The 27,500-nt window shown below is 36.4% G+C and overlaps 1 protein-coding gene across 1 annotated transcript in view; it reads left to right on the top strand.

Annotated features, from left to right (window-relative positions):
* LOC137642580 (neural cell adhesion molecule 2-like) overlaps positions 1-27,500 on the top strand; it is a 277,471-nt gene that overhangs the window by 189,987 nt on the left and 59,984 nt on the right. Inside the window, exons 4-6 of the mRNA XM_068375263.1 lie at positions 22,181-22,303; positions 23,492-23,770; positions 26,968-27,119. Coding sequence (XP_068231364.1) covers positions 22,181-22,303; positions 23,492-23,770; positions 26,968-27,119 — 554 coding nt within the window. The remainder of the gene's footprint in view (positions 1-22,180; positions 22,304-23,491; positions 23,771-26,967; positions 27,120-27,500) is intronic.

The raw sequence follows: 27,500 nt of genomic DNA, 5'->3' as shown, positions 1-27,500 counted from the left end.
TGACCTCTTTGATCTTCACATGGAAACTGATGGCTTCTGTTTATAATCTAGTGTAATCATATTTGTGATAAATGCTGAGATAACTAATACAATGTTATCAACGCAAACCTATGTTTTGTTAGTTCTAGTTATATTTCCAAACGGATTGGTCTTCCGACTAAACCATCCATACTCCAGTGATGGAGTTAACAATAAATTTGTTTAAAGTTAATTTAACTTTGACTTATTTCAAGAAGTAACCTAAAACTCTAGATAATTCTATTTCACATTGAAGAGATACGAGACAGAACAACGAATGTGTGCGTATGACATTCTCACACCAACAATTGGTGGCAGCGATTTCAGCTTTGATAACAAGAGATTTCAACTTTAATAACCAGAGATTTTAACTGTAATAATTTGCAGTTACAATAGTAATGAATCTACAATTTCGACGAAGGATCTACGTCCACCGAAGAAATGAACGCATCAAACATCAACTATCAAAATTATGCAAACTGAGGAACAGGATCTTCAATCAACATACATCATTAAAACATCTTAAGAATATGAAGGAATGTTCTTCAACTTTATCAAAATTTACTGAACAAACATCCAAGAATCACATCCAGGAAATAAACATTCAACAATACGATGGGAAATCAAATCTAAACATTCACCAACCAGCTAAACTCTTGCAAAACTAGAGAGAGAGAGAGGAAATGACGTCATCAATTATAGCCCATATACACTGAAGCCTAAGTACATTCTTTATTCATTCAGTTTTATGCAGTGAAGTGTTTGTTGTTACGAGTCGATCGTCCATTATTGCTGAGGTGAGTTATTTGCAAATCTTCATTTTCCTTCATTAAAGGAATCTATATTCAACTTCAAATTCTCGTCTAGAATTTATTTTTTTCCCTCTGTGCTAATTTCGTTTTCTTTCAGAAGTTCTTGGGAAATATCTTTGTCTTAATATCATTATTTTGGGGGATTTTTTTATAATCTGCAACATATCTTTATTGTATAGTGCTTATGCGTTTCGCAGTGAACGTCTGTATTCATATAGAGATTTTGATAGGATCGCAAGGAATCGAAGAGATAGAAAAAAGGTTAAATTAAACATGAAGCCTCCTTTGAATCCTGGACCGAGTAACCTCACTCCCGGACCGAGTAACACCGCTCCCGTAGTAACCCTAGTAAGTGCACGTTCAGCTATCCTTCCTTTTCAAGGTCGGGTCAATGGGTTCTTTCCTCAGAATGTCGAGTCTTGGATTTCATCAGTTGACACTCACTTGAATGCAAAACATATCACAGACCCATTTGTACAATTACAAGAAGCTGAAAGTTTTATAGACTTTGCTAAAGGAGATGCAGGCGTGTATCTTAGGGGAGTTTCTTTTTAAGAGGCAGTTACATGGGACGAATTCAAAGTTAGGCTAGGTGCGATCTATGGCGGTGAAGAAGCCTTAGATGTAGTCTTAACATTAAGAAATACACTTAATCAAGCCTCTAGGACTCAGCTTAATGTTATAGAAAGAGCAGCTCTCATTGCTGATGGGCTTTGTCGTGATTTTCACTTCGACAGATAATAACGTTCTTGGCCTGATGTTAAGGGCCGATAGCAAGACCTTGAAGAGGTAAGACTCCCAAAACCTTCCAGCAATCAACAAAATACAGCTACACTTTAACAATTCTATTACAAAAATAATTATTTAATGCGCGGGAAATACATAATCAAACATTTACTCAACATACTAAAGAAACACGTGACTAAATAACCTCCTGCGTTGCTTAAAAAAACTAAGTCCGCACCGGACTCAAATTAAGCAAAATTAATTAATATTTCAATAAGTTGCCTCGGTAAACGGCATACCAAGGCTTTCTCACGTAATTTAAAGGACAGCACTGATCCCCAGTCACAAGGATCAACTAAATATACATGGATACAATTCTTACAAAACACTTGTAAAACCTATAGGGAAACCGACCTAGGTACTATAGGGGAGAGAGAGAGAGAGTACAATTAATAGGACTTACTTCAGCTGAGGACCTTGGACAAAAGAGATCGAGCTGAGCTCCGCAGCCCTGACGACAACTTTGTTTCCCGCGTTTCTCTGAATCCAAATTTATACATAGGATATTTTCGTCATAGTACAATAAAATGACATTAAATTCCTGAATCATAAATTACAAATGATCAATTTCTTTAACCTCCGCTCCTCGCCTACCAGGCGGTTGCTCTCTAGGTTCTAAAACAGTCTCGTATCAAACCTTAGTCATTCGACTCAACGCCCACGAGTTCTCCCAACCTTTCCTCCAATTTAACGTAACGTTGGTGGAGTTAAATGGCGGGATTTTCGAGTGATCAGTTCGAAAATTCCAGATATCCTCCACACCCCAAAATAAAGGAGTGATGAAACGTCGGTCAATTGGGCAAGGCTGGACTCGGGGGTGGGGGGAGTAACTACTCCAAGACTCTGTTAGGCTCGCTGCGTAGCGCTACGCAACTACTCGAACAGAGTATACACAATGTACAGCATACAGCAATGTTACCCCGGGGCAATAAACTCTTACAGGTGTACACAAAATAATAATCTAAATGTACCTATACAACAGCTCAAATTAGGCAATAGGCCTAAGACAATCATAAGGTTGCAAATATAGCAATAGAAATGTACTCGTGAATAATACATATAAGGAGTCAAATGGAAAGGCAATTAGGCAATGGGCCTAAGACAAATCAGCTTTTCATTCGTGAATGAAAACAGCAGAAAATAGCAGTAGAATTGTACACATACATAATACAGACAATTCAAATGACAAAGCAAACAGGCAATGGGCTAAGACAATTCAAAAAATAGCAATAGAAATGCATACATAACAATTCAAATGTAAAGGCAATTAGGCAATGGGCCTAAGACAAATCAGAAAATAGTAAAAAAAATAGCAATGGAAATGTATACATAACAGTTCAAATGGCGAGGCATTTAGGCAATGGGCCTAAGACAAATCAGAAAATAGCAATTAAAATGTATTCACACAATACACAAGTCATTCTGCCTTTACTCACATTAATCGATATACTTTTATAGCACTGCTACATACAGGCTATTACTTGATGGAGTACAAGAGGGAGGGGCCTGGTTCTGTACAACGCTCGGTCTGTAAGTACGAGAGACCATCCCGTCCTCGTTCTCCACACCCTACGCACTTCCAACTTCCGTAGATTCATGCACACTTTACAATCTGTTTCTCCACCCTCCCTACCTACCAGATAGGACACTCCCCTTTTTCACTCACTGTTTGCAGCTAGCCTTATATATCGTCACTTCTCAGCAGACTGTCCATCAGTTCTCGCTGCTTCGCGGCAGCCCTTCTCAATGGGCGTGCGGAACGTCCTTGTTTGTTCGTCTGCTTTGATTCTGTTTCATTTTCACTTCTCTCACTAACTGCATAATTCTCACCTTCATTGTCGTTGTCGACCGTTCATGTGGCTGGTTGTTGAGTTGTCGTAGCCGGTGCCATTTCCTGGTTATCCCCAGACGTCTCCACGATCCCTGGCATTCCTGCTGTCGAACTGTACGCGCCCTCTTCTCCGTCATCGCCGTCGTCGTCGTCTTCTTCTCCTCTATCATCATCTTCAGAGGGGGCTATTTCTAGGGGAACCAGGTGGCTGACAGCTCACAGTGACTTGACACCCTCGAACAACAATTTGGCAGAACGCACGACTCCGTCGTCGTCAGGATACGTCTCCACGACACGTCCAAGAGGCCACGTAGCTCTTTTTTTATTCTCTTGTTTAACTAGCACGATGTCTCCAGGGTGCAGCTTGGAGGGTTCCCCAGACCGACAGTCGTGCCGGGCTCTCAAGGCACTCAAGTATTCTCTTCTCCACCGCTCTCTGAAGGCTTTAAGGAGTCTGTCAGTCTTAGGTAGCGATCACGTAGCTTCCGAGAGGTGAAGGTCGCGTTGAGGTGGTCGTCTGGCAAGATCGGTGCCATGAGGTGAACTTGGTGTCCTCTTAGCAAATGGGAGGGGGTGAGGACTTCATCCTCGCGCTCGTCGCCGCTGTACATAAGCGGCCGATTATTCACCACTGCTTCTGCTTCTTTCACGAGGGTTAGTACGTGGGCGTCCGGCAGGTACTTCTTTCCGAGGGCTATCTGGTGGGTCCGTTTCGTTACCCCTATCAAACGCTCGAAGAACCCACCTTTCCAAGGTGCACGGGGCGTCTGAAATCGCCACTTTATGCCAGTTTTCCTCAAGAACTGCTGAACTTCATCTTCTTCGTAGAGTCCCTGAAGGAGGTGGCTGGCAGTTTTGAAAGTCTGATGGTTATCTGACATGAGGAGCTGCGGGGCACCATGTGTGGCACTAAACTGTCTTAGTGCTAACACGAATTCTTCCGCTTCCAGGGAGGGACAAAAATCAAAGTACACGGCTCTGCTAGCCATGCATGTTACGATTAGTATATAGCCCGGCCGCGTCTCGGTCTGTATGGCTGCTGTGTGGTCCACTCCGACTGCTGTGAAGGGTTTTGTGAGAGTGATCCTTTCCTTCGGTAGGGGGGGCGGTGGTGGCTGTCTCATGAGAGGTAGGAAGGCCTGGATACACTCGGGACATTGTCGCACGGTTCGCTTCGCAATGGAACGTAGACCCGCCACCCAACATTTCTGCCGAAAGATACCCATTAGTGTATTCATCCCACAATGCAAATGTAACCGATGTAATTAATTTAAATACATCCTCACTAAATGCCCTTTGGCTGGCAAGAGAATTAACTGATCAGTTTCTTCTACTTGGGACACTCGTCCCCTAGTGCAAATAAGACTATCTATTAAGACCAGACTCAATTGTCTGACAAAATTAGCAGCTTCACGAGGGGGTCTGACTCCGCCCTCTAAGTATGCATAAACTGTAGGCAAATAATGTTTTTGCTCTAATTGGACAACAATACTGAACGGATACCGTTCTATCTTTGTAAACCTTTTGATTACTTCAACAACTCTCAACAAGAATTGGAAATCTACTTCCCTTTGCAGAATTTCCCATATCTCGTCTGGAGGGGAAGGAATCATTTCCTCTCTTAATTCCTGTACCGCCGCGACTGTTGTTTTTTCCTGGGTTGGTTCTTCTTCCTTGTCAGGAACAGGCTTTCTCGTGGTTCTGAGGAATTCTGGACCGTTCCTCCACAGGGAGTTATCTAGCAGTTGTTGCGTCGTTGCACCTCTGGACAGGATATCAGCAGGGTTCTGTTTACTGGGGACATGCATCAAACTCAATTGACAAACCTGCTGAAGAAAAACAATCTCTGCCACTCGGTTAGATATAAAAACATTCCTGTGGTCCTTGGCCTTGGGAGATGCTACCCATGCCAACGTGACCTTACTGTCCGTCCATATGACTACCTCTCGAGGTTCTATCAGCTCCTTGAGGGTCTTAGCTAATCTGCTGCCTAGCAACAATGCTAGCAGTTCTAGCTTTGGAATTGTCAATTTGTTCATTCCCTTCGGAGTGATCCTCATCTTACTGGTGATTATGTTTACCTGATTGCAGTCGTCCCTAGTATATGCTACTGCGCCGTATGCCTTACTGCTGGCATCGGTGAATATATGGAGTTCTAAACCTTTCCTACCTATTGTTCTTGGAAAAGTGATTTCACTCACGGCTTTCAAATCATTCAACAACTCACTCGCTTCTCTAGCCTTTTCTCCTTTCAACACATCATCCCAACCCACGTCATTCTCCCATAGTTGTTGGAGGAAAAGTTTTCCTCTTACAAACAATGGGCTTATCAAACCTATAGGATCGTAAATTGAGACCAACAGGGAAAGTACCCTACGTTTCGTAGGCACCCATCCCTCCCCCAACTTACAGATTTTCTTACTTTCTTTCACACACAATCGGTCTACGTCTCGGGTCCATCGCAACCCAAGCACGTTCACACTCACATGCTCTCTCCACTCTTTTTCGCTATCAAAGGCCAAGTGATTAGATGCCCACCCTTCTAAAGGCATACCCACCCCTGTTAAGATGTTATTAACAGACACATGCTCCTGCTTCATGCTCTCCAGATTCTCGAAAGTGGCTAAATAGTTATCGACATAACAAGACTTTACCAAATCTGGCCTACCTTCCCCTTTGAAATGATAATTTAACACTTGTTGTAACAAAAATGGACTTGCCGTGATGCCGAACACCACGACTCTAAAGGCGAAGGTAAGCGCTCGACCTGCTGCCTCGTGCCACAGAAATCGTGTGTATTTGGCATCACGAGGATCCAACAAGACACGATGGAAGGCTTTGCTGATATCAGCTAACATGGCATATCTGTTCAACCTAAACCTTATGATTAAGTGATATGCCAATTCCACTAAATTGGGGCCAGGCAATAGGCACTCATTCAAGGACTTACCACCTTTCGATTTCGCGGAAGCATTGAACACAATTCTAAGGGGGGTGTTGCGGCTATCTTTCCTGATTCAAAAGTGCGGCATATAATAACCTTCCACCTTAGGTTCCTTTACTTCAGATATAAAACCCGCTTCAATATATTTGTCTATCACTCCCTGGTACTGATCGAAATATTCCCTATCCTTCCTGAATTTCGTTTGCAACGACTCTAACTGCGCCATAGCGTTTCTATAGTTTGTATCTGGCCAAGCATCCGACCCGAATGGTAGGCTAACCTGATATCCCTCAGGTTTTTTCACAACACTTCGCGACACCTTTCGCACGGCCTCCGCCTTGCGAACGGTGTACTGCTCAGATGGGGCGATGCCAACACGGTCCAAACGCCACCATTCATCTACATCAAAATGATATGGTTCGTTCATGATTTTGCACACTTTGAGCGTTCTTACCTGTTCAACCTTTTCCCCTTGGAATAGCCACTGCGGCACCTTCCCATATGGGGACATACCATTATGAGTCAGGAAAAGATTGATCCCATCCACTTTCTCAACACCTATAATAAAATAACTAAAATAATCAGCCCCTACTATTATGTGTACATTTTTCATGGTATCTGACTAGTTTGCTGGATCGGCTAACGTGACTCCCTTGCTCAACAGATGCTGTCTGACTTTTACATAACCAGCGTTATGTATTGGGACGTCCACGTGTTCGTGTGCCACTAACTTCATCCTCACTGATCTTTTTCCCATCTCAACCCTACAACTCACTACATTGTACTGTCCACTTATTTCTGCGGAGCCGAATGGAGCTATATTCAATGACACTTGCCCTACCACCGGTAGGCCTAATTGACTAGCGATTCTCGCTGATATGAAGCTTCTTTGGCTCCCGGAGTCAAGGAATAGGCGGACTCGCTTGCAACCTTGTTTTCGATATATGCCTGCCATTGCGGTTGGTAAGAGGGTACATGGGAGGTCTACGTCAGATTTTTGTGCAATCTTTGCGCTTTTGCACGGTTTAGATTCTACTTTAACTTTGGATGGACGGGGGGCAGTTTCGTGCTGTGTAGGCGTCGCATTTACTATGGGGTGGGACGTTGTTAATTGACTATTGCTACTATTGGGGTTAGATTGCGGTCGTCTTCCCGCATTGTGATCATCGCAAATTGCGGTGTGGTGTTTGGCATTACAAATTTTGCAAGAACTTTGGATGGGACATTTATCACTACGATGACCTGACTTTGTAAAATTAAAGCAAAGGCCCATTTAAAGCAAAATGCGACGTCTGGCAGCTACGTCCGTTACTTGGTGACATCCGTGAGGCGGGTGCCGTTCGCTACAAAATGGGCAAGAATTATTGTGGACAGGTGTGGATTTCGGTCTTACACTGTTGTTTTTTCTTTTATCATACTCGAGTTTGTCACCTCTTTGCAACGCATCATCTTCGAGCATTCTTATAATGAAGTGTATTGCGTCAAAAAACTCATCTAACGTATAATCACATTTTCTTAAATGCTCGACCACTTTCCGATAGACCTTTCCCTCTGACAATTTTTGATTTATGAGACTCATGACCATGCCCTGGCCTTTATCGTCTTTACTCAACCTTTTAATTTGTTCAATTATAATAGTTAACTCGAAACGGAACCTTTTGAGCTCTACGGGGTCTAGTGACGGCACAAATATGTTACCTAATTTTCGGTGCAAAATCACGAGCGTCTGATGTACGTTTCCATATTGTTTGTCTAGTAGATCTAACGCTATTCTATAGTTCGCGGCGGTTACACTTAAAGATTTTACGACTCTAAGCGGCTCTTTGTCCAATGTCCCGAGCAAATAGGTAAATTTAGATACATCATCTAAATCGGCTCTTCTGTCAACATGAATCGTGAAAAGTTCACGATACGAAGCATATTCCTGCACTTCCCCTTCAAACATGGGGAGAGGCAGTGGTTTCAACCTGGGGAGACCAACATTCCCCGTTGAAGTGCTTTTCACTTGGTCTATACGGTTGTATAGAAGGGTAGAAGCACGTGTAGCTTCACCCAGCGTGTGCCTGATTCGGGCTTCAAAACTAGGTTCTAGTTTTACATGCTGATTTTTGTACAGCGTTCTCAGCTGTCTGACCTCTTCCTGGAGTTCCGTTACTAGATTCCGATAGACGGACTCAGAATATGTCTCAATCAGCGCTCGTTGCGTTTCGCTAAGCAAGTCTGTTACTAGGCCCATCGACGCCTCGATGTGCACAATCGTGGCCACTGCCATTTTGACTACTTTACTTTTATTTCGGGAGTTTGGCAAACTAGGATCAGAATTAGGTTCAAGTTACAAGGATGGGGTCACTAACAAGACCAGACACGTGGTCGATCGCACATCGTGACGTTGAGGACCTTAATTTTCCGTCTCTCTCTCTCAAAAGCTCATATTTTATTGAATTCCCATCTGGCTCTGGGAGGCACTTGCTATCCGGTTCGAAGGACCAGTTGTCGTGATTTTCACTTCGACAGATAATAACGTTCTTGGCCCGATGTTAAGGGCCGATAGCAAGACCTTGAAGAGGTAAGACTCCCAAAACCTTCCAGCAATCAACAAAATACAGCTACACTTTAACAATTTTATTACAAAAATAATTATTTAATGCGAGGGAAATATATAATGAAACATTTACTCAACATACTAAAGAAACACGTGACTAAATAACCTCATGCGTTGCTAAAAAAACTAAGTCCGCACCGGACTCAAATTAAGCAAATTTAATTAATATTTCAATAAGTTGCCTTCGTAAACGGCATACCAAGGCTTTCTCACGTAATTTTAAGGACAGCATTGATCCCCAGTCACAAGGATCAACTAAATATACATGGATACAAATCTTACAAAACACGTGTAAAACCTATAGGGAAACCGACCTAGGTACTATAGGGGAGAGAGAGAGATCACAGTTAATAGGACTTACTTCAGCTGAGGACCTTGGACAAAAGAGACCGAGCTGAGCTCCGCAGCCCTGACGACAACTTTGTTTCCCGCGTTTCTCTGAATCCAAATTTATACATAGGATATTTTCGTCATGGTACAATAAAATGACATTAAATTCCTGAATCATAAATTACAAATGCTCAATTTCTTTAACCTCCGCTCCTTCCCTACCAGGCGGTTGCTCTCTAGGTTCTAAAACAGTCTCGTATCAAACCATAGTCATTCGACTCAACGCCCGCGAGTTCTCCCAACCTTCCCTCCAATTTAACATAACGTTGGTGGAATTAAATGGCGGGATTTTCGAGTGATCAGTTCGAAAATTCCTGACAGGCTTAATGAATATCAAGCTATTTTAAGGAATTCCACATGGGTTACAGGAGATAACATCGCCGTGAAAGATTTTTTACGATTAATGTATTTAACTTGCATGACAATTATGTTGCCAGAGGCTCTAGTGCGGTGTTTTGATAAAAAGTTAACGCCCCAAAGTACAGAATGTATATAAACAGTTAAAGAAAAACATGTCTAAGTATACTGTTCTTGATCCTTGTTTACTCAAGTTTTGCAAAAAATGAAACTAAGCCACAACAAGTAAACGTAGTTAATAATAATCAAGTTCCATGGATGACGTGTTATAATTGCAAACATCAAGGTCACTTGATCGCAGACTGCAGAACGCGATATTGTTCAATACATAATAGTTCAACTCATTCATATAGTCGATGCTACTCGAGTAATCAACAACAAAATCCTAGAAACACACACATTCAATTCCACAGTCAATTCCCTATGGAAATAAAAAAGAAAAATCCTCAGTTCAATAAGAAGAAACAGCCAAACGGCAATGCAGTTCAAAATCAAAAACAAACAAATAGTGCTTCAAATAACTCTGTTCCTGGGCCGTCTACCCAGAATTCGCAAGGTCAAACGAATTTTCAGAATGTGCAAAGCAAAGTAAATACCACGTAATTAATTCCAATGGGAAGAGAGTGATGTTGTGTTATTCGTATCAACATCAGCAGTATCAAATATTCCATTTAATAATTTACCGGATCATTGTGAGGCAATAGATTTTCCTATGAAACACATGGCCGAATCAAATAATTCAGCGCAGGTTCCGGTAGATTTGCAACAAATTCACGCACTAATAACCCAAAATGAGTTACGACCAACATTATATGCTGTAATTTTAGAACACCGATCCTTTACATTATTTTTGGACTCTGCTAGTCCACGAAATATCATGGATTTGAGGGCTCAACACTTGTTATTTTCGTACTTCCCTATAGAGAAATCCGGAGTAAGGCTCTCGGGTATAGGAAATAATGAATTAAATATAATAGGAGTAACTCATGTTTAGCACTAGGTCGGTAAGTGCACATTTGCTGATATCTTTATCGTTGTACAAAACATTGATATATATCCAGCTGTTATTATAGGATACCCGTCTATGGGCAATCAAAAAATTATCTTAGCCCCTGCCGAACACGGCATGTATATCAAAGGAAAATTTTATAAATCTTCTAATACATTAAAATCAGTTTTGGATAAAAAGGAGACGACAAATAAACAGTAACTTACGTTGAAGAACCAATCACTTGTCTCATGAATAAAACAATAATATACACGACCCAACAGAATTCTCGTTCACCCGTAATATTATCTTGCACGCAATCTATCGAACTGAACGGAACTTCGAATATAACCGTGCGAGTAAAAAAAACTTTGCCGGGATCTTATATATTAATCCTTTCCGACACTTTGAAAACTAACGGATTGTCCGTCACACAAGCTATTTATATAGTTGGCTCACAACAACAATGTAATATTGAAGTCTGTAATCATTTAAATACCACTTTAGTAATTCACAAAAATCAACATATCTTGGATGTAGAAGTTTATAAACATTGTATCCTTACCATCGCTGAAATCAATCACGCTCAATCAGTTGCGGATGAATCCCTTTTGCAATCTATCAAAAATGAAATCAGTAAAGAAATTCAAGAAGAGGAAATTTAGCAGAAATTTTTTGGACTTTCGACTGAATATCATGATGTTTTCTCCATAACGGATGGATCCTTAGGTAAAACAGATGTAATAGAACATCAAATATGGTTAAAAGACAAGCAGAAAATTATCTATGTACCCTCTTACAGACTCCCTATGAAATTACAGAATGAGATAAATGATGGAGTAGGTAAAATGCTAGAAGGAGTCATTAGGAAATCGAACAGCCCTTATAATTTTCCCTTAATAGTTGTACCCAAAACAGATCGAACATGGCATATCTGTGTAGACTTCTGTCGCTTAAATGAGGAAACGATTCCTGATCAATTCCCATTGCCATGTACTGGCGATATTTTGTCTTTGCTAGGTCAGAACATATATTTTAAAAATTTTAGACTTACTTAAAGGCTTTCACCAGATATCATTAGAAAAAAATAGTATCCCATACACTGCCTTCATCACAGCCAGGGGACATTATGAATTTTTGCGTATGCCTTTTGGTTTACGTTGTGCTCCCATAGAATTTACTAGAATGATTAACATAGTGTTTGGAGACTTGCTAGGGGACATATTACATGTCTTGTAATCTTTTTAATAACTTAGAAGAACATCTACGTAAACTGGAACTAGTACTACAGAGACTAAGACAACATAACTTAAGGGTAAAGATTAGTAAGTGTGAATTCTTCAAAACAGAATTGGTCTATTTGGGTTTTACGGTGTCTAGCCAAGGTCTTAAAGTAGTTCACGATAAGGTGTCGGCTATCCGTAACTTTCCGATACCTACTAATGTCAAGTGAATACAGCAATTTCTGGGTTGTAGTGGATATTACAGGCGTTTTATACGCAATTATTCAATAATAGCCACTCCCCTAACTGATCTTACGAAGAAGGGCGTAGATTTCATATGGTCTGAGCATCATCAACAGGCGTTTAATACCTTGAAAGATGAACTGTGTAGTTCTCCTATCTTAAAATTTCCTGACTTCGGTAAGGAATTCTTCATTGCAACAGATGCCTCAGACCTAGGAATAGGTAGGGTATTGCTTCAGCAATATGAGAAACAGTATTTCCCGATAGCTTTTTATTCACGTAAACTGAGACTTTCCGAAAATAAATACACAGTAATAGACAAGGAAGGGCTAGCTATTGTTAATTCACTAGTGCATTTTAAGTTCATAATATACGGTTATACCGTCAAGGTTCTTAATGATCATAAGCCCCTAACCGACTTCTTTAAAGGCTTTAGTCACAGCCCCAAACGAACTCGGTGGCATTTGATCATCCAAGACTTGGGTGCTGGAATCGCGTATTTACCTGGGAAAGCAAATATCATTGCTGATGCATTATTACGCAACCCCGTGTCATCTTGTACGGAGCCCTTAGCTGAATTAATAGATATATCAACATCCATGCCTATTGTTAAAACTGTATCTGAACAGGAAGATCTGGGCTGGAGCACTGAATTAATACAGACTCAGCAAAGAAAAAATCAGAAATTAGAAAAAATCATAAATGCTTTGAAAGGAAATCCTAAGGAAAAGGAATATATAAAGTATATGCAGCAGAATTATATAATCAAGGATAATATTCTGTGTAGATCCGTGACAAGGAAAACCCACAATACACCACAGGTGACTAACGACTAGGTAGTGGTACCCTTCTCACTTATATCCACTGTCCTAAATTGGTTGCATGCAAATCCATTGCATGGACACCCGGGGTTCTCCATAATGTCACAGAAAGTTGAATCATTGTTTTATTGGCATACAATGCTTCCAGATATAAAAAAGCACAGCTAATTGTCACACTCGTCAGGAAAACAAAGGGCACACAAAAACACCTGTTAGCCTAGGGGCTTATCCCGTGCCCAATCAACCCTTTGAAAGAATTCATTTAGATTTATTAACAGGTGTTTACGAGTCAAACAGAGGAAATAAGCACCTCTTAGTAATTATAGATGCTTTGACTCGATATAGAGAACCGATAGCGCTTAAAACTAAAGCCGTGATTGAATGCGCTAGGAAGTTTTACGAGTGCTACATTTGTAAATATGGAATTCCACACATGATAATCTCAGACTCGGGTGGAGAATTTAATAATAATTTTCTTAACTCATTGTGTGAATTCCTTGGCATAAAGAAAATCAATACCATGATCTATCACCCAGAGTCGAATGGGCTAGTGGAAAGAGCAAATAGGAAAGTTTTAAAAATATTAAGAGTTATACTAGGGGGATCAGACCCCAACTGGGATATTGCAATACCTGCAGTACTAAGTACTCTGAATCACTCATATCATGTATCTATTAAAATGTCGCCGCATGAAGCATTGTATGGTACCCCAGTTAGAACGCCTTTCCATGTATTAACACCTACAACTAATTTATCAAAGCCTTTAAAGGAAGTTATAAATGCAAGCAAAAGTTGTTATGATATCCTTCGAAAGAATTTAGAAGAATCACAAATTATAATGAAAAGGAATCATGATAAAATAGCGAAGCCAACTAATACATATACCATGGGTGATAATGTATACATACAGGTAAATGTAAATGAAGGACTCAATTATAAACTAACACCTAAGTTTGAAGGGCCATTTAACATTTTGTAAACATTAACGGCCAATAGATTTAGAGTTCAAAACGTGTCCCAACCCACTGATGAGAGAATTGTACCATTGGATCATATAAGAAATTAAAATAAGAGAGAAGGAAGTGAGGGAATTTTTTGTATCTATGAAACTTGTAAGATATTTGTATGTTAAAAATTTTTTCTTCCTAATGCAAGAGTAATTGCATATATTTTTCTAATTGCAGGTTTCCAAAATCAAGTTTTTATTTTTAGGAGCGATATTGTTCGCTCAGACATTTTTCTCGTGTGGGAAGAGCCCTAAAACTAAAAGTATAGATTTTAGATATGGCACTATAGTAGAGAGAACAGAAGATGTTTTTATAACTGCAAGCAATATAATTATAGAAGTAAACATGCAAGCTATTTTTCTCCAAGAGAATGACGTCACTAGCTTAAAGAGCGACATTTCAAGTTTTGCTGCTTCAATAAATGATATGCATAAATGACATTTTCCTTTTAATACAGAGATTTCGCTTGCACCGACAATAAGCGTAGCTGAAATGCTATCTTACGACTTGCAAAATAAGACTTACGAGGCAGAATCTTTGGCTCGTGACCCTTCTGATGTGGACAGTAAGACACACTAACCTTGAAAGACCTAACCCGTTTATTTTTGCTGCACTAAACATCTTTGGATCTGTTGCAAGTTTAGGCTTAGGGATTTCAAATCATCTTAGAATCAGTAATCGAAATAAGAAAATTGAGTTTTTAGAACATGAAAACAAACTAGTTTTATCAGAACTAAGGAACCAATTAACATCAATTAATCAAATAATGAGTTTGGTGAACGAACATTCTAGTAATATCAGTCAGGTTATGGAAGTACAAAACTTGCTGGCAATGTTAACGTATTATAATTAAAAAATAGATCATATCCATACTAAAATTTCACATTTCATTGAGACATCAAAAGATTATGTGGAAGCTATTACGTTAGCAACTAAAGGTGTTTATCACTACATCTGTTGCCATTAAAAGACTTAACGTTAATTTTAGAGAATGGACGGAAGAAAATAGGTTATGTTCCTTTGTTAGACGCCCATAAGTTAGAATTTTATTATAGCCTAATTACAGTAAGCATTGAAAATTACAGGATCATGATTACAGTTTTCTTTGATTCTTCCGATGCCTGGCAATCATACAAGATATCACCATTTCCGACTTTCATGACGAATAACTCAAATCCAGTAATATCCAGTTTGACAGGACATGTATTGATTTCCCCTGATAAGGAAACATATACGGTCATTAGAGACTTAGATAAATTAACTCACTGTTCAGAAGCAATGAATAATAAAGTATGTATAGCTGACTCCTTTGAATTCCATCATATATCAATGGATTCATGCGAGTTAGGTATAGTGCTAAAGGGTGCTCTCTCCCATACATATGAAAATTGTCTGAAAAAACTTTATCCTTTTGACGATAATAAGTTCAATTGCAGATTGAACAACGGCTTATGGATATGATGCAACAAGGCTGGCTTCAATGTATTATGCCCGGACGGATCCACATCCCATTCCCAGGTCTTCTTAGCAGCTGACGGTTGCATCAGTACGTCCCCGAATTACACGTTCCAAGGAATTAACACTATCATCAGGGAACGGACCTACTTTGCGAATTTCACGTGGACCACTACAATCCCATCCTTACCTCTCCCATACAACGCACAAGTGGCTAATCGGTTGATGAAATTAACCGAGATGGACCACCCGTCATCGACTTATGCAGAGGGGAATCTTCGTTTCTACGTGTTGTTGGCTTCAATCAGCGTTACGGTGATGATTTTTATCACTGTCAATATCTTTGTTTAGCGTAGGTTACTGCAAAAACAGGTGGAGCTCAAGAGGAACGTTTGGCCATGTCCAGACAACACTCCAAGTGTTTGGAAAGCATTCACATTTAGAGCTGATTGAATTTGGCCATTTCATTAACTCGTGGGGGGGGGGGAATTGTCTGGAATAGTGAAGTGTATGAAAAGCGGTCAGTACGCTAGTAATATGTAGTTGAAGAGACTCTAGGACATTTGCATTTTAAAATCATTTTAAAAACATTTTTTGGGCATCTGATAAAATATATAAGCCCTATATGTTAGAAAAAAAAGTATCTTTTGGACATCTAATAAAATATATAATCCATATATATATATATATATATATATATATATATATATATATATATATATATATATATATATATGAAACCGTGGTGCGTGTACGTATCAGGATTTTTTTTTATTTGCACTGTAATTATATCATTACCAAGGTAACAAATATTCTTTATTAGTTACTGTATTATAATAATCTGTATTTTTGACAAAGGTAACAACTATTCTTTAACGAATTACCAATTCACATGTACATTCAGTTTTTTTGGAGTACCGCATAATCATTTGCTAGCAATATACCATATATAGATCTGTATTTTCCATGCATTTTTCTTAATTTTTGACTATGTCCGTTAGTTATGTATTTTTTTTTATATGCCTATTTGCACATTTATCCTTAATCACTTGTTTATGGCTATGGCTAAAATATATATCCAGTCACACTCCTAGAAAATGTATTTTTAACTTAATTTTTTTTATTCAAATATTTGAAGGTAGCTGTCCGAGCTAATGTATATATATATATATATATATATATATATATATATATATATATATATATATATATATATATATATATATATATATATATATATATATATATATATATATACATTTATAAACCCTTGACCCAATGGATCAAAGGAGAGATGGAGTGTGAACGACAAGCCATAACAGGATGCAAAAGTAAGACCAAGCTAAATCATTGCATAGGTAACATTTTGTATGAAGAGTCATCATAATACACGCATCCGGTGAGAAACAGTTGACCTCTTTGATCTTTACACGGAAACAGATGGCTTCCGATTATAATATAGTGTAATAATATTTGTGATGAATGCTGAGATAACTAATAAAACGTTATCAACGCAAACCAATGTTTTGTTAATTCCAGTTATATTTGCAAACGGAATGGTCTTCCGACCAAACCATCCCTACTCCAGTGATGGAATTAACAATAAATATGTTAATTTAACTTTGACTTATTTCAAGAAGTAACCTACAATTCTAAATAATTCTATATCACATTGAAGAGATATGACACAGAACAACGAATTTGTGCGTATGACATTCTCACACCAACATATATATGTATTATTGTTATTATTATTATTATTATTAATATTATTATTATTGTTGTTATTATTTTTACACACACACACACACACACACATATATATATACACATACACACACATATATATATATATATATATATATATATATATATATATATATATATATATATATATATATATATATGTATGTATGTATGTGTGTGTGTGTGTGTGTGGATGGGTGTGTAGAAATCACAAAAGCTGACACGTGATGAATATAAAATGTATTATAGCAACGAAAATAAAAATAAAAAGACTTGATTGGAGTTAGTTCTTTCATCCACTCAGGACATTATCGAACTCTACAATGATAATACATATACATAGACATTGTATTTATACAGGAGAAGGGGATCCAACAGCCTATATATATATATATATATATATATATATATATATATATATATATATATATATATATGTGTGTGTGTGTGTGTGTGTGTATTTATATCTCGAATATACATTTATATGTATGTGTATGAAAAAGTATATATATATATATATATATATATACTTATTTATATCTTCTCTCTCTCTCTCTCTCTCTCTCTCTCTCTCTCTCTCTCTCTCTCTCTCTCTCTCTCTCTCTCTCTCTCTCTCTCTCTGTATACACACACACACACACACACACACACATATATATATATATATATATATATATATATATATATATATATATATATATATATATATATATATATATATATATACATATATATATACATATATATATATATATTTATATATATATATATATATATATATATATATATATATATATATATATATGTGTGTGTGTGTGTGTGTGTATATTATATACACATATATGTGTGTATGTATATGTGTTTAGTTCTATGAGATATTTCACCGCAAGTGTATCACACATGCTTATACTCTGTAACGGTATTTCTTATTCCTGTGTATCTTGTCGTTATCACTCCCCCCATGCAATGATAATATGTTCATGCCTGTATCTTCTTGTAACATTGTTTTTTTTTTTTTTTTTGCCATTTTTAACTAGAATGGGTCACATAAATATTCACTTTCCGTCCAAATAAAATTTAGCTACATGCACAGGAGTCTCTCAGGTATAACCTAACTGGTCACTGTCATATATCTGACCACCCATGTCAATTGTACGCTTCAGTAAGCCCCTAGGAAAATAAATCCCTTAGCCAATGCCCTATCAAGAAACATCTTGTTGGCCATTTATATGGGATTGGATTACAACACCTCAGCACAGACGTCCCATGCGCCGAAAGGCGTTTGATTTCAGTCATGGCCTTTCACATCCCTCAAGGCAATCTACTGCACAGCTACTGAAGACAAATTTAATTTTGCATGGTATTACTAGGGATGCTAAGGATTGGGTCAACGCCTGTACTTCATGCCAAACCTCAAAAGTACATTGACACACTGATTCAGGAGTGTGCCCCTTTCATCAACTTCAGTGGCTTTTTTCCCACATTCACATCGATTTTGTAGGTGCCCTACCCACATCACAAACACATTGTTACCTGTTTACAGTCATCGATGGCTCCATTTGACGGCCTGAAATCATTTCTGAATTAAGGAAAAAACAGCTTTTTGGAGTATGATTTTTTATATAAATGCCTAATTTGGTTGTTAATTTTGTTTGTTTTTGATAACTACTAGAGTTTGTTTTATTACCGGTACACGTTCACAAAATATTGTGTTGTATACGTTAAGAAAAACCTTTTATTCTTACCTTTATGTGTATATAATGTATTGTATTACCAAGTGTATTATTTTGCCTTTATTTGGACCAGAAGTAAATAATTATTGTAAATATGATCTGTATATGTTGTGTTCAATAAAATGTCTATCTATCTATCTATCTATCTTTACATATGCCTTACTTTCAGGATGGATAGCGAGATTTGGTATCCTTTAGCACATTACTTCTGACAGAGGTACCACTTTCACCTCTCTATTCATGATATCATTAGTGATTCTCATGAGTATCTCCTTCCATCAGATAACCATATAAAATTTGGCTGCCAATAGTTTGGTTGAACGTTTTCACCGTACCCTCAAAGCAGCTTAGATGTCCCACTGCAAGGACTCCAACTGGTTTACTCAACTTCTCTGGGTCTTCCTGCGACAAAGGACTACTACTAAAGATGCCCTGAATATCTCGGCAGCTGAAATGGTGTATGACGACCAATAAGTCATCCCTGCCAAATTCTTTCCATCTGCAATCTCCTCCGACAACCTCCAGTGCCTATATCCCATTGTGGGAAAATTTACTCCATGCCGCCTGACTTACAAGCCCGCAGCTAAGCATTGTACACCAATAGATATTCACTCATCAACACATGTTTTCCTGCGCAACGACACTAGCTAGCCACTGTTAATGCCACTTCACATGGGCCCTTTCCTCATCATCCATCATACGTCGAAAGTATTCCTTTTAAATAGGTTTGTCAAAGAAGACAGGGTCTCCTTTGATCAGTTAAAACCTGCATATCTCCTGCTATATGACCCGCCTAAAGTACACCTCCCAAGAGCAGGGCACCCTATATCACATGTGTCTTTTTTATGGGGGAGCTGTGTACCGTATGGGTATCACGCACGCTCTTACACTGTAACGGTGTTTCTTATTTATGTATATTGTCATTATCGCTCTCCCCTTGTAATGATAACTTATTCATACCTGAATTTTTCTACAACATTGTGTTTGAATTTTTGTGCCCTGCTTGACTAGAACAGGTTTTATAAATACTCAAACTCCGTCCAAATAAAATTCAGTTGCATTTACGAGAGTCCCTCAATTACAACCTATCTGGTCCCTGACATATATCTGACCACCTAAGTCAATTGTACATTCAGCAGGTCCCTGAGAAAACGAATCTCTTAGCCAATGCCCTGTCAAGAAACATATTGTTGGCCATTTATATGGGATTGGATTACAACACCTTTGCAGAAGAACAGTAAAAAGATCTAGAGTACCTAGCATGTAGGATATCCTGCACATTGCTATATTGGGAGAAAGTCCCATGCGCTGAAACGCATTTGATTTTATTCATGGCCTTTTACATCCCTCAAGCCATTCTACTGCACAGCTACTAAGGACAAAGTTGATTTTGCATCTCATTACTAGGGATCCCAAACCTCAAAAGTACATTGACGCACCGATTCAGGAGTGTGCCCCTTTCATCAACCTCAGTGGCTTTTCTCGCACCTTCACATTGATTTTGTAGGTGCCCTACCCACATCACAAAGACATTGTTACCTGTTTACGGTCATCGACGGCTCTACTTGACGGCCTGAAATAATTCCCTTGTTTACATATGCCTTACATTCAGGATGGATAGTGAGATTTGGTATCCTTTAGCATATTACTTCTGACAGGGGTACCACTTTCGCCTCTCAATTCTTGACATCATTAGTGAATCTCATGGGTATCACATTCCATCAGACAACCATATAAAATTCTGCTGCCAATAGTATGGTAGAACGTTTTCACCATACCTTCAAAGCAGCTTTGATGTCCCACAGCAAGGACGACTCCAACTGGTTTACTCAGCTTCTCTGGGTCTTCCTGAGATAAAGGACCACTACTAAAGATACCCTGCATGTCTCGGCAGCTGAAATGGTGTATGGGGACCCGTTGGTTGTCTCTGCCAAATTCTTTCCAACTGTAATCTCCTCCGACAACCTCCAGTGCCTACATCCCATTGTGGGAAAATTTACTCCATGCCACCTGACTTACAAGCCCGCAGCTAAGCATTGTACGTCAATAGATCTCCATTCATCGACACAATTTTTCCTGCGCAACTACACTAACAAGATACAGTTAACGCCACTTTACACGGGCCCTTTCCTCGTCATCCGTCGTACGTGGAAAGTATTGCTTTTAAATAGGCTTGTTAAAGTAAACTTGTCAAAGAAGACTAGGTGTCCTTTGATCAGTTGAAACCTGCATATCTCCTGCTAGATGACTGGCCTAAAGTACACCTCTCAAGATCTGGGCACACTATTTTACATGTGTCTTTTTTATGGGGGAATTGTGTACTGCACGGGTATCACACACGCTTTTACACTGTAACTGTATTTCTTATTTATGTATATTGTCATTATCGCTCTCCCCTCGCAATGATAACTTGTTCATGCCTGTATTCTCCTGCAACATTGTGTTTGAATTTTTGTGCCCTTCTTGACTAGATCGGGTTGTATAAATACTCAAACTCCGTCCAAATAAAATTCAGTTGCATTCACAAGATTCTCTCAGTAACAACCTAATTGCTCGCCGGCGAAAAATTAACGTTGAAGGCATCAGTACACACTCCTTTTAATAGAAATACTTTTTAAACATTTTCTATATTCCATCACAGTAACATACGCTTCACAGTACTACCATTAAGGATTTAGGCAAAAAAGATCATGTATGACAAATCTTTTGGAATTTTTCTAAAACATGTTTAGCATATATGACAAAAGCCGAGCAATAAATATCATATACCTACACTTTCAAAAGGCTTTTGACAAAGTTCTTCATAAGAAAATAATGACGTTCTATAATCCAATGTTCTGATTTCCATGGTCGTTTTGGTAACAACAATAGTTTTAGGTTTTTCCGGCGAACAAGAAGTGAATCGGGTATGAAAGACCGCTGGCTTCAACAAAATCAAAGTAAATTTTCCAGAATTGATGAACTTCACTAAAAAGAAATAAAATAAAATAATCTTTTGGTATATATTATGATTATTTTTTTCCCAGAGGTATTCTCCTCGGTGAAATATATATACAGTAGTTTCAAAAAGTATTACAGTAGAAACAAATGCTATTTTCTATTTTCACACTTACTCACGAAAGTAGATAATGTTGAATGAATGTATATACAGGAAACGAGCTATAAAAAATATCCAATCCTTGAATCCATGTTAAACTATAACTAAGTCCTAAATTTCCTTATAGTACCACCAAAAAAGGTAACTGTGTTCATGGAGGCTCAAGATGGAACACAGAAACCAATCAAAGGAGTTGTGGGCCCCTTGCAAGAGGGAGAAATGCTGCATCTCATATGCATTGCCAACGGAGGTAAGTTATATACAAGGACATTTATATTTACAGAGAGAGAGAGAGAGAGAGAGAGAGAGAGAGAGAGAGAGAGAGAGAGAGAGAGAGAGAGAGAGAGAGAGAGAGAGAGAGAGAGAGAGAGAATTTCTCGAATGAAAAAGGTTTACCTGCGATTAGGAGTTAATGAAGGAAACTATTAAATAAAATTATCTGGCATGATTCTAATACATAGCCTCATTAATGAGGAAGATAATGACGCGAAACATCCAAAACTCAATTATTCATTAAACATTTTAGGAATTAAAAAGTTAAAAATATTGATATCTCCCATTAAGCTGACTGCAGGATTCTCTTTTGGAAATCCTCCCATTCTTTATTTGCATCTCAATTTTTTGCTCTTATCACGGATAACTAGCAAATGATGACTTCAAATTACTTTTTTGATAAGTGATGCAGTATTTTACAGTCTGTTCAATGCATGTTATTCGTGATCGCCAATATAACAAAGCTTTCGTTCTTAATGCTCAAAATTCACCTAATTTTATGCTTGGTAAAATATCTTATGTAAAGTAAAATCTCATGAGTGTTGACTCAATCATTCATAGTTAGGTCATTTTTTTAAGAACATATCACACAATCCTTGTCTTGAACCATATTCCTTTCATCTGTGTTCGGTATCCGATTTTACTTCCATTACATCCAATCTTACTTCGCATATCATACGTACTCAGATTATAAACAATTCGTAGGGTAAGCAATATTTGTACTTGGCAAAATTTTATCTGATACTTACTGTGCTTACATTTTCAGTATTCTGTCTGTTTATTATTACTTATAGAAAAATGCCACAGGATTTTTTTTTCCAAAGCTGAACATATAGAATCTGAGAGGGTAGCAATATAACTTTTAACCTTGCACAGCTCAAAGGCCAGTTACACATGTTTCATGCTTGAATAAAGTTAAAAGCTTCATATAAAGAATACATGATGAGATCAATGTAATGAGTTTCCTCAAGGTCAGATGAAACTATCGGATGAAATTACGTCTTTGTACCCAATGACGTCCAAGAAAAGATCATAATTCTAAGGTGACTCTTGATTCTAATATATAGTCTAATCGGGAACTACAGAGGATTGGCAAAGCAATGATTAACTATCAAAAAATATATACAACTAACAAATCTTGAAAATTTCTGATTTCTGTTCCCAGGTAGCCCTCCACCTTTAGTCGTATGGTTTGAAAACACAAGATTAATTGATAGTCACATGGAATCAGACGATGGAGACCATCACAACGCTTCTCTCAATACAGGGTCCATTACCGAAACAATATCTTCTGAAACTTCTTTCGAACTGAGCGGCAATCCTTATAATAGCCTTACTCTAGGGCCCTTAACACGGAAGGATCTCAAATTATTACTCACTTGTGAGGCATCCAATAACAATCTTACTTTGCCTACATCCGTCGTCGTCATGGTTGACATGTTATGTGAGTATAACTTTTTTAGAGATCATTCTTTTAGCACCATCCTTTTTTTATCTCTTAATTGTAATGAACTATCTCACATTTAGAAAAGGATCTTGCAAACAATTAGCCATGTTCTATTTTGTGTATATATGCAATATGGGTTAAGGAAGTTAATAACAAACTTCTGAATAATCTATCTAATTTTGAACAAATTTTACAAAAATACTTAATGCTTTAAAGCTTTTGACTTCAAAGTTGGGGAATAATAAAAAAAAAATACATTCACTATGGTACTGTGTAAATTTTGGTGTCAAATATGACACCAAAAGCTAGGCCCACATGGCTTAAATCTTACTTACTGACAAATAGTGTCTGCGACCTAAAACATTTCGCTGTATAAGGGGAAAGCCATTGAATGCTACTTTTAGATTTTTGAGCTCATGGCATTATCCAGTGCTTTTAAGAAAGACATTATACGTGAATTAAGTACGTGACAGAACTGTTAACTGTGTACAGATTTCATAAACATAGGTGCACGAATATTCGTTTTGTGGGTGTGTATTCAGGTCCTCGAAAATGTCATTCAGGAAGTTTATAGTAATGCTAATCGAACATACGTGATTACTAAAAGCATCTGTTAATTATAGTGTCATTCAATTAATGTGACGTGTAAGGTATTCTGTGAACAAAATAAAAGTTTTCTCAGGAAGGGTTTATAGGAATGACCGTTGTATTGGATTAGAGGAAATGCAAGAGCAGTATCTCAATTGTGAGGGTACTGCAATACCCAGTGTTTGCTGGCTGTGCATGAAATAAGACGTTTTATTACATGTAGAAAGATTAATAGTGGGAAAAAGTAAGGCGTTGGAATATGAAATGTTTGTGAGGATTCAAACTAGATTTCAATCAGAAAACCTCTAATCAATCAATCAATAAAGCTTGATTTTAAAGGCATTTTTGCAATCTGTCAATTCATTACATGAATTTACAGTGTGCAATATATTGAAAAGAAACACACTGTAATGCGGAGTGTGTTCAAAAGTGGAGTGACTTATAGATTAAGCAATGAAAACATATCTCATGAAAAATTAATATGTAGGCAAATGAATCCAGTAGGTATGAAAGTGATTGATAGTAGTAAGCACTTAAAAGTGAAGAAAAATCATGAGAAATTAAACACGATAATTGTTAATTAAAGGGTAAGGAAGATAGCAAGATATTCACTGAATGTTAACGTCCAAAATAAAATGAGGATTAATACAAAATAACCTGTCTGAAAATTTCAAGGCTTTAGTGATCAGCCTGGTACGTCTGATTCATCATTTCATAAATTCAAGAGCCCTGTAAATCAAGGAATCGTTTTAATGAATGAAAATGGCCATATACGTGTTAAAAGTAATGAAGTTTAGTTTTGTTTTTGGATTCTTATGTCAAAGTCATTAAGTTTTCATCCCAATGATTTATTTTTCAGTAAAGTATAGTAATGGAAACAAAGCTTTTTCACTTTTGGGTTTTACTCTGATGCCAACACACACTCAAATTAATAGGTTAGTTTAGACTATAATATATGTTTTCTCGCATTCCATAACGCACGTACCATGTTTTAACATGGCACAACACGATCAATCAGAAAAGCAATATAAACATTGTGTGAAATTGCAGGGAATCCAAAAAAAACTCTGACTTTTTTTAAGATAAATCTGATCAATGTTTTTTTTTTTTTTTTTTTTTTTTTTTTTTTTTTTTTTTTATCAATCATCAATACATATTATTTGAGGGGCCGTTATCAATATTAAACAAAATATGTTACAGGATTTCCGGACTTAAGTATAGATTGTTTCAATAAATATCTGAATATATAGAGGGCATGAATTATAAAAAATCAGGAAAAAACCTATTCCCTTATAATTCACATATGAATTTAAATAATAAGTACTGTTACGGAAAATATACTTTTTATTGAAATTAGAATTTGACCAATAGCCTCTCAAACAAGTATATGAATAAAGAAATGTTTGAATTCACCTTGGAAAAATAATGATATATATATATATATATATATATATATATATATATATATATATATATATATATATATATATATATATATATATATATATATATATATATATATATATATATATATATATATATATATATATATATATATATATATATATATATGTATATATATATTTGTATATATATATGTATATATATATATATATATATATATATATATATATATATATATATATATATATATATATATATATATATATATATATATAGATAGATAAATAGATATAGATATAGATATATATGTATATATGTTTATATACATGTGTATATGTATATATGTATGTATATATATATATATATATATATATATATATATATATATATATATATATATATATATATATGCATATATATATATATATATATATATATATATATATATATATATATATATATATATATATATATATATATATATATATATATATATATATATATATATCTATTTATATATATATATATATATATATATATATATATATATATATATATTCATATATATATATATATATGTACCTATTTATATATATATATATAAATATATATATGTATATATATATATATATATATATATATATATATATATATATATATATATATATATATATATATATATATATATATATATATATATTTAAGTTTAAGTGTGCTTAAAAAAATCATAAAAATACCTAGATTGAAACATTTTTCATATCGTACATCGCAAAAACATATATATATATATATATATATATATATATATATATATATATATATATATATATATATATATATATATATATATATATATATATATATATATATATATAATTTAAGTTTCTGTGTGCTTAAAAGAAATTCATAAAAATGCCTAGAATGGAACATTTTTTATATAATACATCACACAAATATTTGCAGCATGATTGTTTCATACTAGCAAGAAAAAAAAACATTTAGGGGAGACATGATACTATAGACATTTCACTTAAAAAAAAAAAAAAAAAAAAAAAAAAAAAAAAAAAACTTCTAACACAATACCAGTCAGTACATAGAATTCTTATATCATGCTGAGAAATAGATTGCGTTATACTTAATTATATTTCGAAAAGAAGTTTCACATAAAATTCCTCCATTTTAACTTTTTTCTCCTTTTTCAGTACCACCCCTTTCAGTTATCATAAGAGGAATCAAAATGCCGTGGATAGCTGGTCACGTATATGCAGTGGAGTGTGAAGTTAGAGGATCCAGACCTCAACCAACCATCTCATGGCTGAATGGTGACCATCGAATCTTGGAGGCGACGGAAAAGGTAAATAGGTCTTTGAAGTGTGTGTTTCTCTCCGGATGCATCCTATCTAATTTCATACAACCTATAATTCAAAAAGGAAAATCCATATTAATCTTTATGTGTATCTCAGCTTCCAGTGTAAATCAATATCAACAAAAATAGGTGAATATAATGGATCTTTGAATATTACTTCTCTCATACTAACCAAACATACAGTACACGGATGCTTTATTCTTTTATGACCACGGAAAATGGGAAAGGGACTTTGTTATTCTCTTTTTTTCCGGCTGTATCCTATATGCTTCTATTTTACTCACACCATATAAATGGAAACTAGTCCTCATACAAAATATATTGGATCCCTCAATGCTGCATGAATTAACGTAAAAAATAGTATATGTG

The sequence above is a fragment of the Palaemon carinicauda genome, chromosome 6 (assembly GCF_036898095.1).
Source record: "Palaemon carinicauda isolate YSFRI2023 chromosome 6, ASM3689809v2, whole genome shotgun sequence".
NCBI classification, from domain to species: domain Eukaryota; kingdom Metazoa; phylum Arthropoda; class Malacostraca; order Decapoda; family Palaemonidae; genus Palaemon; species Palaemon carinicauda.
The sequence above is the reverse complement of the archived record's forward strand: the minus strand, read 5'-3'. Positions and strand labels throughout refer to the sequence as shown.